This window comes from Psittacula echo (assembly GCF_963264785.1).
Source record: "Psittacula echo genome assembly, chromosome: 2".
NCBI classification, from domain to species: domain Eukaryota; kingdom Metazoa; phylum Chordata; class Aves; order Psittaciformes; family Psittacidae; genus Psittacula; species Psittacula echo.
The window spans coordinates 74,296,256-74,315,560 of record NC_137737.1 but is presented as its reverse complement, the minus strand read 5'-3'; the positions used below and the strand labels follow the sequence as shown (position 1 = coordinate 74,315,560).

General features: G+C 39.8%; 1 protein-coding gene across 6 annotated transcripts in view; it reads right to left on the bottom strand.

Annotated features, from left to right (window-relative positions):
• The window catches only part of PIGN (phosphatidylinositol glycan anchor biosynthesis class N), a 102,699-nt gene that overhangs the window by 62,358 nt on the left and 21,036 nt on the right, over positions 1-19,305 (bottom strand). For 5 of the 6 annotated variants that reach the window (XR_013956209.1, XM_080610131.1, XM_080610130.1 and 2 more), the window contains exons 3-8: positions 19,163-19,284; positions 17,901-17,999; positions 13,139-13,245; positions 7,947-8,071; positions 6,554-6,684; positions 3,361-3,477 (exon numbers count right to left, since the gene is read on the bottom strand). Coding sequence is in view for 5 of the 6 variants with exons in the window: in XM_080610131.1 (XP_080466257.1) it covers positions 3,361-3,477; positions 6,554-6,684; positions 7,947-8,071; positions 13,139-13,245; positions 17,901-17,999; positions 19,163-19,284 (701 nt within the window). In the remaining variant the exon portion in view is untranslated. Of the gene's footprint in view, positions 1-3,360; positions 3,478-6,553; positions 6,685-7,946; positions 8,072-10,978; positions 11,065-13,138; positions 13,246-17,900; positions 18,000-19,162; positions 19,285-19,305 lie in introns of those variants that run through there. The other variant, XM_080610134.1, reaches the window with a different exon arrangement.

The window sequence follows — 19,305 nt, the reverse complement described above, 5'->3', positions numbered from 1 at the left end:
CTGGTCTCCAGCCGGACATTGAGCCATTGACCACAACTCTTTGCGTGCGGCCATCCAGCCAGTTCTTTATCCACCGAATTGTCCACCCATCAAATTGATGTCTCTCCAATTTAAAGACAAGGATGTCATGTGGGACAGTGTTGAAGGCTTTGCGTAAGTCCAGGTAGATGACATCAGCTGCTCTACCCCTGTCCATCAGTTTCGTAGCCCCATCATAGAAGGCCACCAAATTGGTTAGGCAGGATTTCCCCTTAGTGAAGCCATGCTGGCTGTCACCAACCACCTCCTTGTTTTTCATGTGCCTTAGCATGCCTTCCAGGAGAATCTGCTCCAAGAGTTTGCCAGGCACAGAGGTGAGACTGACTGGTCTGTAATTCCCTGGTTCATCCATTTTCTCCTTCTTGAAAATGGGGGTTATATTTCCCTTTTTCCAGCCGTCAGGAACTTCACCCGACTGCCGTGATTTTTCAAATCTGATGGACAGTGGCTTAGCAACTTCATTTGCCAGCCCCTTCAGGACCCATGGATTGATTTCATCAGGTCCCATGGACTTGTGCACATTCAGGTTCTTAAGATAGTTTCAAACCAGATCCTCTCCCACAGTGGGCCTAAGGTCTTCATTCTCACAGTCCCTGCATCTGCCTTCCAAGACTTGAGTGATGTGGTCAGAAACTTTGCCAGTGAAGACTGAGCCAAAGAGTCATTGAGATCTTCAGCCTTCTCCAAATCCAGGGTAGCCAGTTCTGCTGATAGCTTTCAGAGAGGGCTCACGTTGTCCCTAGTCTGTCTTTTATTCACTATGTACCTATAGAATCCCTTCCTGTTATCCTTAACATCCCTAGCCAAGTTTAATTCTAACTGGGCCCTAGCTTTCCTAACCTGGTCCCTAGCTTCCTGGACAACATCCCTATATTCTTCCCAGGCCACCTTTTATAAGCCTCTTTTTTCCTTCAAAGTTTCCTCAGCAGCTCCTTATCCATCCATGGAGGTCTCACAGCCCTCCTGCTGCACTTCCTAGTTGGGACACAGCACTCCTGAGCTTGTAGCAGGTGATCCTTGAATATCATCCAACAGTCTTGGGCCCCCTTGCCCTCTAGGGCTATACCCCATGGAACCTTACTAAGCAGGTTCCTGAAGAGGCCAAAGTCTGCTCTCTTGAAGTCCAGAGCAGTGAGTTTGCTGCACGCTCTTCTCACTGTCCCGAGGTATTGCACATACCAAACTTATTTTCAGCAATTAATTCATACCAATGCTAGCTTCGGGAGTCTGAGTACAGGCCCTCTGCTGTTTGATCCCAAGAGCACAGAAAACCCAACCACGTATCTTAATAGCAGCAAGCCATACAGTTACAGCAAGTTCCCATGACAACACAGGGGAAGCATTATCAACATTAATCATGAATTGTGTTAAACTCACAACAAAATGAAAACAAGTTTGCTTCCTTTTGCTTCCCAGAAATGGAAATTGGTTTATATTTCTAGAGACGTAGATTCTCACTCATATTTCTATTATATAAACACATTGTCTGTTTTACTTTAAATAACATTTTCCCATGAAAAATGTTGAAAAATTGTCTCCATGCACTCAATGTGCTTAAGGTAGGAAGAAACCATAGATCTGCTAGGAGAATATCTCTAGCTTTATCAAAAGCTTTTACATTTCTGCTTCCCCTACTCAGATAGTCCCACAACGCACAGTTGAAGACATCTGCCTTGGACCAGGAGCCATAGGACCAGGACACATCTGCAGACTGGCCAGTGGAGGCTGTACTCCCAGGAGTGGGTATACATGCTGCCCATGCCAGTTTACAATTCTAGCTTACTGTCCAGGTTCCCTGCACAGTGCTCAGCACAGTTTCCCACCCATTTGATAGGTTTTATTTTCTTTTCTTTATACTGCCCTACTTTTACTGCAGCCTGCTGGGCACTCAGATGCAAATGGTCCAGAGGAAACAGCAGAGCGCCAGCTCAAGAGGCAGAGGCTAAGGCTACATGAACCAAAGAAAATCTCACATAAAACCTCACAGAAGCAAAAACAGTGAAGGGGCATACTGAACTTCCTCAGCTGCATCAGAGCAGGCTGAGCCCCCTCCAGAACAGGATGTGTGTACAGATGAAAACCACTCCACCTCCGTCTGCTGAAGAAGGCTGTGCCTTCACTCACAAGCTTCTCTGGACTTGTGCCCCAAAGGCCACCCCAGTGGGGCCTGCACTGAGGAGCCAGAGAACAGATCTGTATTCTCTTTCTTTCTGAAGAAGGGTCAAGCCAACAGCCAAATAGGTAATAAGACACTTTGCTGCAGGATGCAGGGCTCCCATCACAAATCTTTCCAAGATGTTTGCATAGGCAGGCCTAAAGGAAGGCAGAGCACAGGTGAAGGACTGGTGAGAAGGCTTTCATCCCAGAGCAGACAGTGTCCTTTCAGCCAACCAAGGAGCATATTAATTTTTCCATAACAAATTGGACAAAGTCCTGCCTGTTGGCACCATCTTTGGGGTATCAACCCTTGAAGGCAATGATGAGAAAAGAGACAATCCATTGAGCTGCCTACCACCCGCTTGAACTGAACAAGTGAAGTTTGTCAGCATTGGAAATATTCTGCTGTTTCCATGAACTTTTAACTCAGAAATTAGGAAGGATTGTCAATAGACACAAGAACTTGACCACTGGTGTGTGCATTTGCAAATAAAAGTTGGACACCTGCATATATCAGTGATGGAGCAGTCTTGAAAACACTCTCCTCTTCTACACACAGTCTCAGCTGCATTTATATGGATGAGGAAAAGCAAATTCAAAGAGCCTTTCAAGAGACCTCTTTTAAGCATTTTTCTTTCATATATTAACTTTGTGAAAATAAAATTATGAAAGGGGGAAAATAACAGTAAAGAGTCACAGTTTGTCATTAAGAAAGACTGCTTACATTTCCACAACAGCCACAAGGATGCAAGTAAGACAAAACAGCCCTCAAAGTCCCCAGGGTTGTACTATGAAGCTAGAGGAGAGTCTTAGGGCACGTCAGCTTAACAAGTTTCTGTATAAATAGCTTTTAACCTCTGAGAGTCTTCCTAAGAATTAAGTCTCCTCTGGAACTAAGTTTTGGAAGTGTGAATAACAGCCTCTTGTACCTCTGCACCCAAAGAGAGAAAGCCTCCAATTCCATGATTAGAAAAAAAACCTTACTCTGATATCTACCCAATTCTGCAGTTTCCTCCATAGGCATGCCCCATCACCTTTTCTTCCTACATCCCACAAAACAAGTCACGTTTATTGTAACCGAACATGACAATGTTCAACAGGTGTCGTGGTTAAACGCTTCTCTTTCCACCAGAATTTTGCGCTTGAGTTTTATATTTTACCTACCTTTCAAAAAATTGTCTTCAAATTTTTGGGATGTGACTCTCTGTGGATAATTCACTCCAGCACCCCAAACAATCAGTGGTGTTAAAGTTTCTGAGGGGTGGCCAGTTCCATGGGTTCCTAAGATACACCAAACCAAAAAAAATGTAAACTGTAAGATACATGGTGTAAACCCAAACAAAATCTACACATATGCACATATACACTAAGTTCTTGTTACAGTATACATACTAAAATCCTATTACAGTCAACCTATCCCAGCTTCATAGCTTATTTTTCTTCTACTAACAAAAGAGGCTGAATTCAATCTCCAAGTTAGGAAATTGGTACTGTTCAAGTCAAGCCCGTAAAGTTAAAGATTTGTGTATTAAAAACCCCACTTTTAACATACAGAAACTAAAGCCAAAGTAATTGAAAGCCTCAAGGTGTAGCAGAGTTACCTGCTCAGAACATATGCATGTGCTTATCCTGAGCATCCCATGGAAACCAGGAACAGTTGACTTGAGTACAATAAGGCATATGCCCAAAATATCATACAGAACTGATCTCTGGTCCCCAAATAAGGATTAGACTTTCATTTCAAAACCAGGACACAATATGCATTGCAACTATCATCCCTTTCCCAGCAATATAATTTCATTTTTCAGGTTTTAAAGCCTGGTAGCACACTCCTTAAAAACTGATAAAACATTACTTCCTTCCCCAGGGAAATTATTTCCCTCCAGATTATAATTAACCTATCAGCTGCCAAAAAGAGGGAGCTTTAGAACTATGGCATCTCAACAGCAGGTGCACTGAAGCAGAAGTCACACAAGCTTGAAAGAAACAGTGGTCATTGAACTCAGTGGGTGAGGTACCACAGCAGTGAGATAACCCAGAATCAAAAGGTATTACATTGTTATACAAACTCTATGTTGCTCACTGCATGGTCTACAAGATAATCCATTTTCCTTGTATTTGCACAGAAGCACACTATTCCCTCTCTGTGTGTATATATATTTTTAATAATTCTGAAGGACAGATAATAACATCTGCCTTTTTGTTTTTTTCTTCATAAAACATGAATGAAATCGGTAATAGAATTGAGGCTGAACAGCAATCATTATAGCAGAGTTGCAGAGCCAGCTTTGCATTCTTTAAACAGCCCTGTGCTTAAGAACACACAGGTCTGGGAATAAGATTTCCAATGTTCAGAAATCCCATGGAAGGCACATTCTGGGTTCAAAAGCAGCAACGACTGCTCTTCTTCACAGAGATTGGGAAAAGACAGGTTGAGACTATGCTTCCTCCATTTTCCAGGCATCAGTTATTTCTTTCTATTGCAGAATTGGAATTTTTGGCTATCTTGCTTTTTAGCCAAGCCACCAACTCCATCAGAATTTTACTGAGACACTGCCTCCACAGATACTTACTTTAAGGCACATATAACTGTGAGAGGAAACTGTATACACCCTCCCCCTATTATAAAACAGGTTATAGCCTGATCTGAATTATAAGAAGGGGCAAACCCCTGATTTTCAGCTGGGTTAGATTCCTGTTCCATCCCTCAGCACCCTCCAAACACACCCTTTCAAGGGAAAGGGAAGGATAGGTTGCTGTTGTTCAGTTTTTCTGTTCTCTGTTCGAGTGTAACATGGAGGAGTACTTGTGCCAGGATGGTAGCAGGAACAAGTGGCCAAGGTGAGAGTGGTTGCGTGACCACCTATCTCAGTCAGCAGTTCCATTTGAGATCAGCTTAAAGCAATATCACAGAGTCAGGCTGAGAAAGCAAGTGATTTTACTGGTCATGTCAAGTTTAGAACATGTTCTCCTCCTTAATAGGTCCTCCCTGCACTTCTAGTATTTGTTTTAAAATTGATGTACGTCCCATTCTGCAAATAATGGCTGAAAGAGTGCAGCAGTTGCTGATACTACAAGCTCAGATCAAAAGCTACTGAACTAGCCTTCAGACCACCAGCTATAGGCCTGAGCATCATTTGATCTTGGATTGACTAAAGTCACCATTAAAGTTATTAACACTTCTGGCAGATCAAACTTTCTCTTCAAGACAGAAAGAGATGACAGAAAACTATGACAGCCCAGCAGTTCTCAAAGCCTGAAGAGTTACTCCTATCACTTTTTATTCCTCCTTCAAAGGACCCAGTGCATAATGAGAAAACCCCAGTAGCACACTCTGGCAGCAAGGAAGGCCAACAGCACCCTGGGCTGTGTTAACAGCAGCACGATCCAGGAAAGGGATTATCCTCCTCTACCTGTGAGACAGCCTTTAGACACTGGATTCAGTTTTGGGCCCCTTCAGTACAAGAAAGACATCAACCATCTGGAATGATCTTAGTGGGGAGCCCTCAAATTGGTCAGAGAAGCACTTGCCCTGTGAGGAGAGGCTGAGGGATTGAGATTTGTTCAGCTTGAAGAAATGGCTTTGGGGAGGACATAACAGCATCCTGCCTGTACCCCACTGCAAGGGGGTCTGAGAGGATGGAGCCAGAGTCTCACTGCAGCACTGTGGTGGGAGGACAAGAGAGAATAGGCATAAGAACAAAGGAGGTTCAAGACTGCAGATAAGGAAAACATTTTCCCCTCCATGAGAGCAGCTAAGCAGCAGAGCAGGCTGCCCAAAGGGATTGCATAGGCTCCATTCTTTCAGGTTTTAAAAACCTTGCTGAATTAAGCCCAAGCAACTGTGTCTGATCCCAAAGCTAATCCTGCTTTGAGTAGGTAGTTTGAGCTCCTGAGGTTCCTATGATCATATATAGTCTAAAAATATACATATACACACCTCCTTTATAAAAAAATTGAAAGTATTACTTGAAAGAATTAAAATGTATTGCAAGTGGCAGCCAGCTCACCCGTAAATAATATTCAAAACAAACCATTTTGCAAATGAGCAGATAATAATTAAATAGATAGATAAATAAAAAATATCCTCCATAGGCATACCCTGTCACCTTTTCTTTCCACATCACAGAAAACAAGTTACATCTGCTGTAATGGAACAGAAATCAATGAAGATCAACAGGGCTCCCTTCTCCCCAACTTTTTCACCAGCTTCTGGGCACATCTGACATCTTTTCCAGGTAATTCAAGTGATTCAAATCAAAACAGGGGCAACAAAGCTTCTAATGGAACAGAGTTCTAATCACACTCAAGACACTCACCCATAAACTCAGCTGACTCAACATTTGAAAAGACTCACCCCAATCTGTCATTCCATGGTCAGAAGTTAAAATAAACGCAGTTTTTCCATCATTTCCATAGAAATTGTCAATCATCGAAGCAATTTCTTTTACACCCTCATCAACTTTTTTAATATTCTCCTTGTATTCCCTAGAAAAAATAAGAAAAAATGTTGTTAGATTCAAGATGGCTCTCACACTTGGTATAAAGCAAGTTTCTCATAGTCAGAATGTCCAGTCCTTTGATTATAGACAGCTTTATCCTCTACAGAGCCTCAAGCTTACAAAAGGCTTCCTAAATGTAAAATCTCTCCTCCTCTAAGTCTTATTACAGATACTAAATTGTCACAGAACAGTTTGAAGGTTCCTGAAATTACTGTCTTAAATAGATGTTTATTTGTATTTCAAATCTGACCTGTCTTTGATTGAAGACTATAATGTAATCACCCACAGCTATCAAGCAAGTTAAGGAGAACACCAGAACTAAGGAATTCTAGAAAACTCAAACACCTTAAATTGCAAGGTTCAAAAATTACCTTAAGGTAGTAACTAAATAGCAGAGATCTCACCATGCAGGGACTGTTTTGAGAAGATTCACAGATTAGCACAGAACCCAGAGTTTAGTTAATAGAGTCTAAGCCAGAGAGTCATATACTTTTAGAAAAGCGACCATAATTAACTTCCAGGCAACTAATTTTCTATTTGTTGCTGTTGCTAAAGTCAGTTTTGAAACTCTATCTTCAAAAAATCCTAACAAAAAGATTCATTCAGGAAGTATAAACTTTGGAATGATGCAGAAAATCAGAGCAAGGATTTTGAAAGTATGCAAGGGTCAAGACATAATATTCTACATTCAAAGCATGTGAGGAAATAAAAAGAAAGTTCTCAAATAACACAGTTTAAAATGAATTGGTGATGAGTAGTGTTAATCTAAACTCTTCTCTTGTTCAAGTGTCCTAAGGAAAGCTAAAACATAATGCTGAATTTTGAAGCCATTATTCTTGAAGTTACTGTAGTCTATAAATTCACCCCTATCATTTCAGCCATGGGGAATCCAAGAACTGCTTCCATTTTATATTTAAAGCAGCAATTTCCTACATATCCTTTATATTGTGTGTTGACTATAAGACAAACTGCTAAAAATCATGTTCAAGTACAGAAGTATAACCAGGAACACTGTATATAGCAAAAAACTGCCATTACTACAGACAAGACCTTAAAACAAACAAAAAAACCAACACCAAAACCCAGACAATTCAGAACATAAAGTAATCATCGTGACATATATGACCTGTTATTGTAGAAACCCTCAAGACTACAAGCCTTGTTTCAGGCTTGATTAATAGCACTGTTAAAAAAGTAACCATATGCACTTAAAGCTAGTAAGCAAGATACGTTTAATCTCTTAGTTACCTTGAGTTTGGTCGATGAGCATGTCCATTCGTGTCTATACCCAGCAAATGCAGAAACAGAACCACTTTCTCTTCATTCAGTGCAGAGAACAATGTTTGATTACTTCTAGAAGAATTAAAGAAGCTCTGTATAGAATAAACCATTAAGATATTAATCTGAGTACAGTGGAAAAAGATGAAAGGCAGCCTATTAAAACTAAACCATGGTTGTTTTCTTATCAAAATACTAGTAGCTGTTACAGTTACAAAAGAGAAGAATTAATTACTTCCCAGTTTACTTCTTGGAGGATGTCTACCATCAGTATAGTCATTCAAAGTTTCAGCTTATCTAAGACAACATTCAAGTTTTTGTTTTCTTGGGGAGGGGTTGCTTTGGGCTTTGGGAGTGTTTTGTTTTGCCTTTTTTTGTGTTTGGTTTTTTTTTGGGGGGGAGGGGGTTGGTGGGTTTTTTGGGTGGTTTTTTTTTTTTGTTTGGTTTGGTTTTTTGAGTTTCCTGAGAAATACCAGATAACTGAATATCATCTCTTCTTTCCCTCCTGTATAATCACAGTGATGAACCATTCCTGAGCACCACTTACGGCTTTAACTTCCAATGATTTATCAATTTCAATCTGGAAGCAAAGGTCTCAAATACTTGCTTTGGAAGCAGGTTCTGCAGGACAGAGATACCATGCTATAGCTTGTTTGCAGAAACTAAATTAAAACTGAACAAAACAAGACATGCTTTGCAAATATATGAACTACAGAACATACATCTGCCGTGCACATGTCCTACTTAAGCATCCGTGAGGCAGATGCCATGGGGGATTTCCCCCTCAGATTGAATGAGTCTTGACATGGCTATTCTGAGTTAGACCAGCCATATTGCCACAACGCAAAATGCAGGCAGACAGCTATTCCAAAATGATATCCTTAGTAACAGCATTGCCCAAGGAAACAAAGTTAGGCAGAGTTTTAGCTCAAAGAACACCCACAGAACCTTTCAGTATACTAGCATAAAGGAAAGTGTCTTTGAATTTCATACAAGAGTCTATGAAAAATGCTGGTAGAGCCAGTGAACCATTTCTGTCACCAAAGGACAGAGCAGTCCACCACACACACCTGTGATTCTGATGGAATTCTTAAAAACTAAAGCTCACACCTTGTGTAAATGAAAGTCACTGTACACAAAGCAAGATATCATAGACAAGAGCTGAAGTTGAGAGCATGCAAATATTAGTCCATGCAGTCTGTATATATTCAAGGATAAAACAAAAAAGGTGTGATAAAGCACTGCCATGGTTTCCTGACACAGCCTTCTAGATACATGATTTACTGATCTCTGAAAAAAATATGGACTCCATAGACGTTTAACATAAGGCGTTGGGGACCATTTGTTTCTCCAAAGAGCCCTCCATGGAAGCATAATCTTTTAACACAGCTGATAAACTTGCTGACCGCACGGACGTACTGGGAGAAAGACACCAAACCTTCTCTTCCCACAAAGCTTCTTCATACATAAAACTAGAACAACTTAAATTGGTCAATTAAAGCTGTGCACACTGATCTGTGCTGACGCGAGAGTTCAGTTATGCTAGTGTTTAGGTATAAAATAAATGTACAAAGGCAGGATCAACATATATATGCCAGGTTTTTGTCAGTTGAGCATGCTCATGCACAAGACTCCTACACATAAATAAAACATTCAATCATTGTACTGCTAGTTACACCAGGGCTATCTGTACTGAAATACACTGACAGAAACCAACAACAGGCCGTGGACTGCTGGCAAAACTTCAAAGTTTAACATAATTCAGTTCTGGATTCCAGCCCCTACCCTGAACAGACGAGAGAGTCAGAAGGCTTGGTCTGGCAGAAAGGAGCCAAAGGAAGAATGAAGTAGCATGTTCAAAATGAGAAAAGAAAAAAAATTAAAAGGAAAAATAAGTGAGTGCCATCTGCACCTACATGTCCATTTAAAAGACATCAACTGAATATCTCAAGCATATCCCACCTGTGGTCATAATAAATTGCAGTTAGACCATTATTGGGCTCATCTCCATGACTTGCAGGAATTGAGTTCCTGCAATTTTATTCATTTTACCCGAAAAAGAGAGTTCAATCTTACAAAACTGTTTTCCACAAAATGCTTTAAAAAATCAGAAATGCATTAGAAAGACCACTTTTCTCCCTGTTAGTTATCCTAGACTCCCAGTACTTTGCTGCATAATTTTTCTTTACTACAGATTCAAACATGATCGACGTAAAGGTTATTTAACTGAGAATCATTGAGCCACATCGCACTAAATAACAATCAGTTCCTTAATTGTTTTGAAAGCTTCTAAGAAACCCATCCAACCAAAAAAAAAAAAAAAAAAAAAAAAAAAAAAAAAAAACACCAAAAAAAAAACCTGCAATCAATCAACTCTATACCTGTCTGGATCTCTAAGCCACTCCCAGGCTACTACCGCACATTAAAATTTCTGAGTTTTAACATAGCTGCAGATAAAAAGCCTAGACTTAACTCAATTTTTTCTGTCCCAAGAAAGGGCTAGGATCACCTTATACCACAAGTGGATGTGACAGGAACTATCAAATATCATATATTTTTCCTCCACTCATGATTGAAGCAATCTCTTTCCGACACATACAAATGAAAACTAGCCGGACTTTCACATCTCCTGATCAATGCTGTTATCATTAGTTAACACTATTTAAATGAACAAGCAATTTCAGGGTGCCATCACTAGTAGCTCAAACATTAGTTGTCCATTCCCCATTTTCTCCCCATCTTTCTTGGGGCAGAGGAAGCCACAAGTGGCCCTCATGATGCTCAGGATCTGCTGACTACACAGTAGAAAGGGAGTACACATAAGCATCTTTTAGTTCTTAAAGAGGCAGAAATCCAGGGATGACCTTGTCCAACGCAGAGTTAAATAAGATGTTATTAAGTACTTGAGATAAAATACAAAAGAGGAAAAAAAAAAAAAAAAAGCAAGCAAAGTGGAATTTAGATCTCAGCAAACTGTCACTGTTACTTACATATAATCCTACCATCATAGCTGACAGTTGCTCGGGTTATAAAAGCAGAGAGACCTCAGTTTTAGTCAGCCTTGAGTTTCACACTTCTGAAGCAATCACTGATGTGTAATTGAAGAGATGATTAATGGAATGAGCGTTTTACAACAGTCAATCAAGTCCTATCCACTAACAGTGTGAAAGTTACATGGGCAAAATAAGTCTTTAAACTTAGTCTTTAAATTAATGGTGCTGGTTCCAAGAAAAAAGTCATCACTAATGACAAAAATATTAAACACATCATTATAGCTTGAAAAGGTGTTTTGAAGCAAAATGAAGTACCACCCTCACATACCTGTGCAGCAGGGTACAACTTTAAGACAACAATTATTCAAGTGTGAAAGCCTAATTTGATTTGTATTATTCATACACCTTACATCACACAACCTGGCACAAATGCACATTCATGGCGGTTAGAAAAAATATCTTTTCCCTGCAAACTCAGAAAATCACTTCCTTTGAAATTAGTAAACTATAATGAACTTTTCTACCCTGCATCACTGTTTAAAGACACAGCCTTGGCTTCATAATATAGATGCTGATTTGGTTTACTAATTTACTTGGTTTAATTTTGCTTTGCTTTGATTTATGCTGGTTAGCTAATGTTAATGAATACAGCTTAGAGATTTTGTGGGAGAAGTTTTATTAAGTCTTAAACTCCATTAACATTGTTATGAGATCCAAAAAGTAACTCTCCTAATTGTTCCACTGATAAAGGTATTTATACACCAACACTCACTATCCCTTCCAGTACCGAAAGGGGCGTACAAGAAATCTGAAGAGGGACTTTTTACAAGAGCGTGTATTGATGGGACAAGGGGGAATGGCTTTAAGTTGAAAGAGGGTAGATTTAGATGAGGTATTAGGACTAAATTCTTTACTATGATTGTGGTGAGGCACTGGAACAGGTTGCTCAAAGAAGTTGTGGCTGCCCCACCCCTGGAAGTGTTCAAAGACAGGTTGGACAGGGCTTGGAGGAACCTGGTCTAGTGGAAGGTGTCCCTGCCTGTGGCAAGGGTGTTGGAATTAGATGATCTTAAGGTCCCTTCCAGCTCAAATCATTCTATGATTCTATGATCAGCATTTCATAATCCAGGACAAGTGAGGTAGCATGGAATAACCTGAATATATGAATTAATGAATTCATGGACATGGAATAACATGAATATAGGAATTAATGAAATCAGGGACTGCAGTGATAGGGGAAGGAGTAAAGGGGTTAAACTTAAACAAGGGAAGTTCAAATTAGATATAAGGAACAAGTTCTTTACTGTGAGGGTGATGAGGCACTGAATGGGTTGCCCAGGAAAGTGGTGAATGCTCCATCCCTAGCAGTGTTCAAGGCCAGGTTGGACAGAGCCTTGGGCAACATGGTATAGTGTGAGGCACCCCTGAGCATGGCAGGGGAGCTGGAGCTAGATGATCCTTAGGTCCTTTCCAATCCTAACCATTCGATGACTCTATGTGCCTCGGGCTATTAATGCTTACAGTGACGGCATCATAGAAAGCAACAGTCACAAAACAGCACTGACCCAAGTCAGCTGAGCAGTTCACCACATCAACAAGTTACACTGCTTCAGGGCCTATGCTGCGTCACCCCCCAAACTAATCCTGACTCCTCTGGCAGCCACAGCATAGCATGAACCACAGCAGATAATCAGGTGCCAGTCGCATGCATCAGAACAAGCCACACTGTATAATTACAGTGGGAAGAAGCCTGGCAAAAATTAAATCAATAATCTTGTCCATTACTTTCTCATAATGAACTTACCATTTCTGCAATGCCATAATAATCGTTATAAAATCCTTAACTAATCACATTCAAGATCCTAAAGAGTCTGTAGTACTCTAAGATGGGGTTTAGATTAAATGTAACACAAGAAAAGCCAAGAATGTTTCTAAAGGGTACTTTTATTAGTGTTAGGGTTTTTACTATCATTGAATGACAGATACTTCCTCTAAGCTTCCATGACAATAGTCATGTCAATTTGAGCAATTTTTACTTAGGACCCCAAGTGATAGGTCTTCCAAAAATTCTTATTTTCTAGTTTAATATAAGTTAGCATGTTCTATGAGGAAGTCAATATCCAGCTCTACTTTTTATACACAGGTAGCACAGAAAGATTCTCTGCTCACCTTAACATGATCAAAAACCCACATGTCTAGCTCGGCTGCATCCTGTGCTCCAAAATCTTCACTTTCTGCTGTGTAACAAAATGTATAAACATGATCTCCAGTAGCACCTGCAAAAACAATATAGCTGAAACAAGGGACAGAGAAAAGCTTTCTTTCTCTTCTCATAGTCAAAAAATACATGAATATTAATGCATAGGATTATAAACCTATCCCAAATTAGAATCCTGAGGGAAGTCAAAGAAGTTTTCCTCTTATTTTAAAAACTTTACCATAATTTATGGGGTTTTGAGGCCTGGATACTATTTGAATTCATTAGCTTATCAGCACCTCAGAGGAATGAGAAACAATGTTATCCAGCATGCCCAGAAGATGAAATAAAGCATGGAAAAGCATATAGGAGTAGAACAAATACCAGATAAAGCAAATTAAACATAATTTAGTTTTGAAACAAGAAATATCATTCAGAAAGTTCTAATGTGAGCACCTCCCGTGTGAAGACAGGCTGAGAAAGTTGGGGCTGCTCAGCCTGGAGAAGAGAAGGGTGCATGGAGACTTCATAGCAGCCTTCCAGTATCTGAAGGTGGCCTATAAGGATGCTGGGGAGGGACTCTTCATTAGAGACTGTAGCAGTAGGACAAGGAGTAATGGGCTCAAACTTAAACCGGGGAAGTTCAGGTTGGATATAAGGAATAAGTTCTTTACTGTGACTGTGGTGAGGCACTGGAACAGGCTGCCCAAGGAAGTGGTAAATGCTCCATCCCTGGCAGTGATCAAGGCCAGGTTGGACAGAGCCTTGGGTGACATGGTTTAGTGTGAGGCGCCCCTGCCCATGGCAGGGGATTGGAAATAGATGTCCTTTCCAACCCAAACCATTCTATGGTTCTATGATTACGAGCCTTTTCTGAACACAAGTATTTTGGGGGTGTGAAAAGGGGTGTTAAGAAAATGTACTAAGCTTTGTTTTTTAAACTGAATCATACAAGACAGTGTTCTTTCAGTGAGGCCTTTTACACAGGAAAACATTATGTCACATAAAAGGCAGGTAACAGACAGGAAGTAACTTAGTTACTGCACATCAATTCTAGGAGGCACCAGAGTACCAAGAGCCAAGCAGGCAGCTTCAGAAAGACAGTATTCAAAGCCTGCATTCGATCCAAAACATAAAAGAAAGAACTACTGGACTGTGTTCAGGCATAATGTACATGAGGGCCACTGATGTGAAAACACAGCATCCGGACAAGGCAATTTCATTCTGTACTCACAGTCATGAGAGCAAAGCAGAGAGGGAGGTGGGAGTTGAGGGGAGATGAAGACCCAGAAGAAAGTAAACTTCTGAAGTCCTGGAAAGATCAGAATTCAGGTGGGGTTTCATGAAATAATTTCGTCAATGGCTGAGCTGTTACAGCTGGGGGATGCTATTTCTACCGTGACTACGTAAACTCCCGGAGAGGAAAATGCTCTCCAATCAGTTGATGGCCAGAGAGAATACAACCAATTTCTTGGATGTCACAAATATATAATACAGTTTTGTGAGCTTCCAGACTGTGAATGAATTAATATCCCAGTATAAGGGAGCTGTTTAACAAAGATTATGCCCAAACCTGCACAAGGGATGCAGGTATTTCAGGCCAGGAAGATGAAAAGTGGCACAGATTTTCTGGTGCAGCTCCCCCCTGCCTCCCAGGAGACGTTACTACTGCTTATATCCCAGAACACTCACTGCAGTGCTCATAGTCTGAAACAAAAAGGAAGAAAATACTCCCAGGCATTAAAAAGTGAATTCAGGATTTCCAATTGGTGAATAAATGAGTTCAAAAAAAAGAAATAAGCCTTGGCCATCACTGTCAGGATGACTGATGGTACATGATAGAGTGCTGTGCTATTTTTCCGCACTGTCACAGCAAACGCAAGACCACCTGTCTTTAAGAGATGTCACACTAAAGAAGCCAAATGAAAGCATGCAGTCTGCAGGCCAGGCAAAGCAGCACATCTACTACTTACACATTTCTAATTTCTACCTGAGAAAACAAACAAACAAACAAACAAAACCCCACACCAATAAAACAGGGGACTTTTGCTAGCAAATTTTGCAGGCACAAACAAGAGGGAAAAAAGGCTGAAGGTACAAGGACAGTCAGGCACTGATCAAACAGAGCATGGGCACCAGAAAGCTGTCATCAACCACAACCACTGAGGAATGTGAGAAATTCTGCATTTTTCTTGCTGTGCTGTAGGAACAAGGAACTAGAAGAGGAGATCGAGAGGTCTGTCTGTTCAGAACAACCCTGACAAATGTTTGTCATGTTCAGTCCCATGCTCTTGATAATACCCTTCTTCAAGCTGAACATTGAACATATTCAAGCTGAACAATGACCCTAGCCTTGCTGCTAGTTTCCAAGAGGGAAGCCTGTCGAACAAATGGCAGTCTGGGTACAAAAGATACCTTCTTCCTATCTGCAATATCTTTCCTTAACAGAAGCAACAGACTCAGCTCGTTTTTTCAGTGTGTCATTTAATACTCTGAATTACACTCCTAGGCCAATGACAAAACAGGACAGGACCAGACTGTTCATGTCAAACCCAAAATTCTGGCAAGTCTAGAAGTAAAACTCAGAATTTTAAGGAGCATTGTGGAAATGAAACAGGCATTTTCTAAGTACATTATTTTCAGATCATTTCAAAGTAACAATCAAAAAAGTATCAATGAAAATCAGGTTAAAATCAGCACACTGAATTTAGCTTAAGTTTAAATATTAGAAACAAACCCCTTTTAATCCTGCTTAACATGTGAGTAAATCACATACCAGTTCCAAAGGTACTTCAGACATTTTCTCAGACTAAACACTAATCATGCAGTCATGGAGACTTCGACAAATTTAGATTTCACGCATATCTAATTTATATTTAAAGAGATCTTTATATTTATGTTCTGTATAGAATCCTCAACCATTTCATTTACAATATTTATTTTATGACAGGAAAAGGACCTGAAGAATATAGACAATGACAGAAAAAAAAGGATTTTCCTCTCCTTCCCAAAACCCAAGAGGTGTTAAATACTCTTTATGCATCATTCAATGAAGGTGGTGAAAAGAGTTATTAAAACTCTGAACATTTTGGTATGATAAAACACAGACAAGAGGAGTCCTGTGACTTCACTAATTTGCAACATAGAAAGAGGGAGAGAAAGAAATTAAGCTATGCTCCCTTATCTCCTTTTTGACTTTTTTGTAACAGTAAAATTAAAGAAGAAACACTTGATTCCATTCAATTCTGTATTATAAAACTTCTCTTTGGAAATTCTGTATTATAAAATCCTTTCTGCATTATAAAACTTCTCCTTTTGGGAAGGGAAAATTTCTTTCTTTCTTTTTTTTTTTTTTTTTTTTTTAACTAATAGAAGTTAATCTACCTTTCTGCCACAAGAAACTATGATTCATTGTCCTATATTGCATCTACTTCTCGGATACAGTGATGCACTAAATCTTTCTCAATTTTGGAAGATCTCCCTCCCCCTTCAAAAGAAAGCTCCATTGTTGGTGCCACTCAGAACAAGCCAAACAGTATGGTATTACCCTTGCATATCCCTCCAGATAACATCAAAGCTGCTTCCAAGTCCTCTGCTAATCTTTTTACTGAAACAAAAAACTAGTAGAAGGACAGGACTGAATTATTGAATTTCCCAAATATTTTCCCAAGCACATATCCCAAAAAATGTGCAAGTGCAGCGTACTACCTTTCCCCTTGCCTCAGTCACCATCACAACATTCCCAAATACAAGATGTAATCTGAGGTCATGGGAAATTATCAGAGGATATTTTTACATCTTACCATAAACTTATGAAGATCAAGCAAAGAACAGAAAAGAGTTATGTGTGTAGGGAATATCAGGATGAGAGAAGGAAGAGCCTGGAGTTCAGAGAAAGTTCAAGAATCAATGAGAATTACAATGCACACTTTTTCTAAATCAATATTAGATTCCACTCCTATCCTGCCTATCACAGTTTTTTGATTTGGCAATGGCAGTACTTAGAACAGAACGGCAGCATATGTCCCTAGCTTGTTCCCTTTTTACTTCAGTCTGTTTTATTCTGAGATTTTGGGAAAGGGTGTATAAGGCCACATTCTTCCAAGAACAAAAGAAATTAAACTCAGAGACTCCTTAAATGTTTGAAGTGTTGCTCAGCAATCTCTGCATGCTCAAAGACCAATTGCACTAGGTTCACAAGACTTTAACTCACTGTACAGCAGTGCACACACAGGGGAAAAGACTTCAGCCTCAGAAACAGTACCAGAATTCCTACTTGCATGTAGTGCTTCCCTTTACACATAACTGTTCTGGACTAGAACCCACAGTAAGCTACTTTTCCAGCTCAGACACCCAAAATCACAGCTGCAGTTCTATCATTCAACTCTCTGGGAGCAGCATGCAGAGAAAGAAAAATCCTGGTTTCAGGCTTGCAAACAAGAGCTTTAAACCTCAACCAAAGAAAAAACATTAGGTCCTTTTACCTAAGGGTGTGCTTCCTTCAGTATGCTGACAGAATTCACTTAGGCCTATTTAAATGGATGAATAATAAACAGGCATATCCTCTTTAAAAGCTTGCTTCTTTTTCTCTACCCAGTCTTGAATTCACAAATTAGAAATCAGGTATACACAAATATACATAGTAGAAATACTTCACTCACCTTTTTTAACTCAAAAGCTGTGTCTCTATTTTACTACCTGATAACCATGCTTTAGACAAAATTTAAATCTTACCTTTTGCAAACATTGGCAAAATATCTGGGCTTCCCCAGCTCCAGGTATATTTACTTTCATTGAAAACAGAATCAAATTCCACTGGATTCTCCTTCCATCCTGGTTAAAAAAAAAAAAAAAAAAAAAAAATCAAAAAAACCAAACCAAACCTCCATTTAAATGGCATTGCCAGCAGATCTCATTGACTGCTAAGACTGACAGTCTAAGCAAAATGCTTCGGTTTTTTGTTTGGTTTTTGGGCTTTCTTTTAAGTTTTGCTTGTATTACTCCACAACAATTCACTTTGTGAGTCCTGGTTTTACTTGAATTTCAACCTCTATTTGCAATTAGTTCTCCATTCAAGAAGAAGTGAGCTGAAAACCTAAGCCTATCTCATTATGCCAAGGATTCAAACAGACAAAACACACAACTGGTTTGCCTTCTAGACAGCTAAAATTCTCCTTAATTCTGAACCCCCTGTTGTCTGAACTCAGTTTTTGGCATTTTAGGCCATAACTCACACACTCCTCTACCATATTTCCAGCAGTCACGTTATAAAATAAAAACAGTAAAACCTTCAAGATCTTCAGTTTCCATGACAAGGCAGCTAACAAATAGAGATGCTTTTGACAGCAATTCCTGTCAAACCTGCATTTGTAGCAGATGTCAGGAGGAAGAACCTTTTGACTAGGAGCATGTACATGACCAAGTAATTCCTCTTACCTCCCCTGTCCAAAGCCATTACACAACATTACAAGCATTCAGGCCTGGAAGCCTGGGGGAAGACCATCTCAAAAGACCAACTCAGTAACGCGAAGGTTTGTTCCATGTTATTTACCACCAAGCATGTAGCAACAACTAGGTCTGGACAAAACACATAGCTGGGGTTTTCACCCTGTTTTGCTACTCATTCTCCAACTCAGTCTAGCAATGACTCAGCTAAGATACTGCAGTTCACTTCTTGTTTGTAACATCTTCTTAGCCATCTTCCATTATATCCCATACAATAATTAAAAACTCTGTTACATGAAGAGGTCACTCTGTAAGACACTTTTGCTTTTAGACTCAGGGTGCTAAATTTTACTATGTTACAAAATGTTAACTTAGGTAAGCTATTTTCATAGCTATCAATATTAAGAGTGAGAAATCCATCCAAAAATCATTATTTTCCATACAACCTTGGTATACAAAACACTATGCAGGTACTTATCAATAATTGTCTAGAAGCCCAGCACATCACCTTATTTTGGAGGACAGTTCTCAAAACTTCAGGACCAACATACCTTTAGCAACTGCACTGACATCTTCATAAAATCCAGCTATAAGTGCAACGTGCCCTGACCTGGATTCTGTCGGGACCCGTGTGTGAGAGATTCCCCAGCTGCCATTGTTCTCTAGAATACTTCTGAAAACAGGATACCAGGCA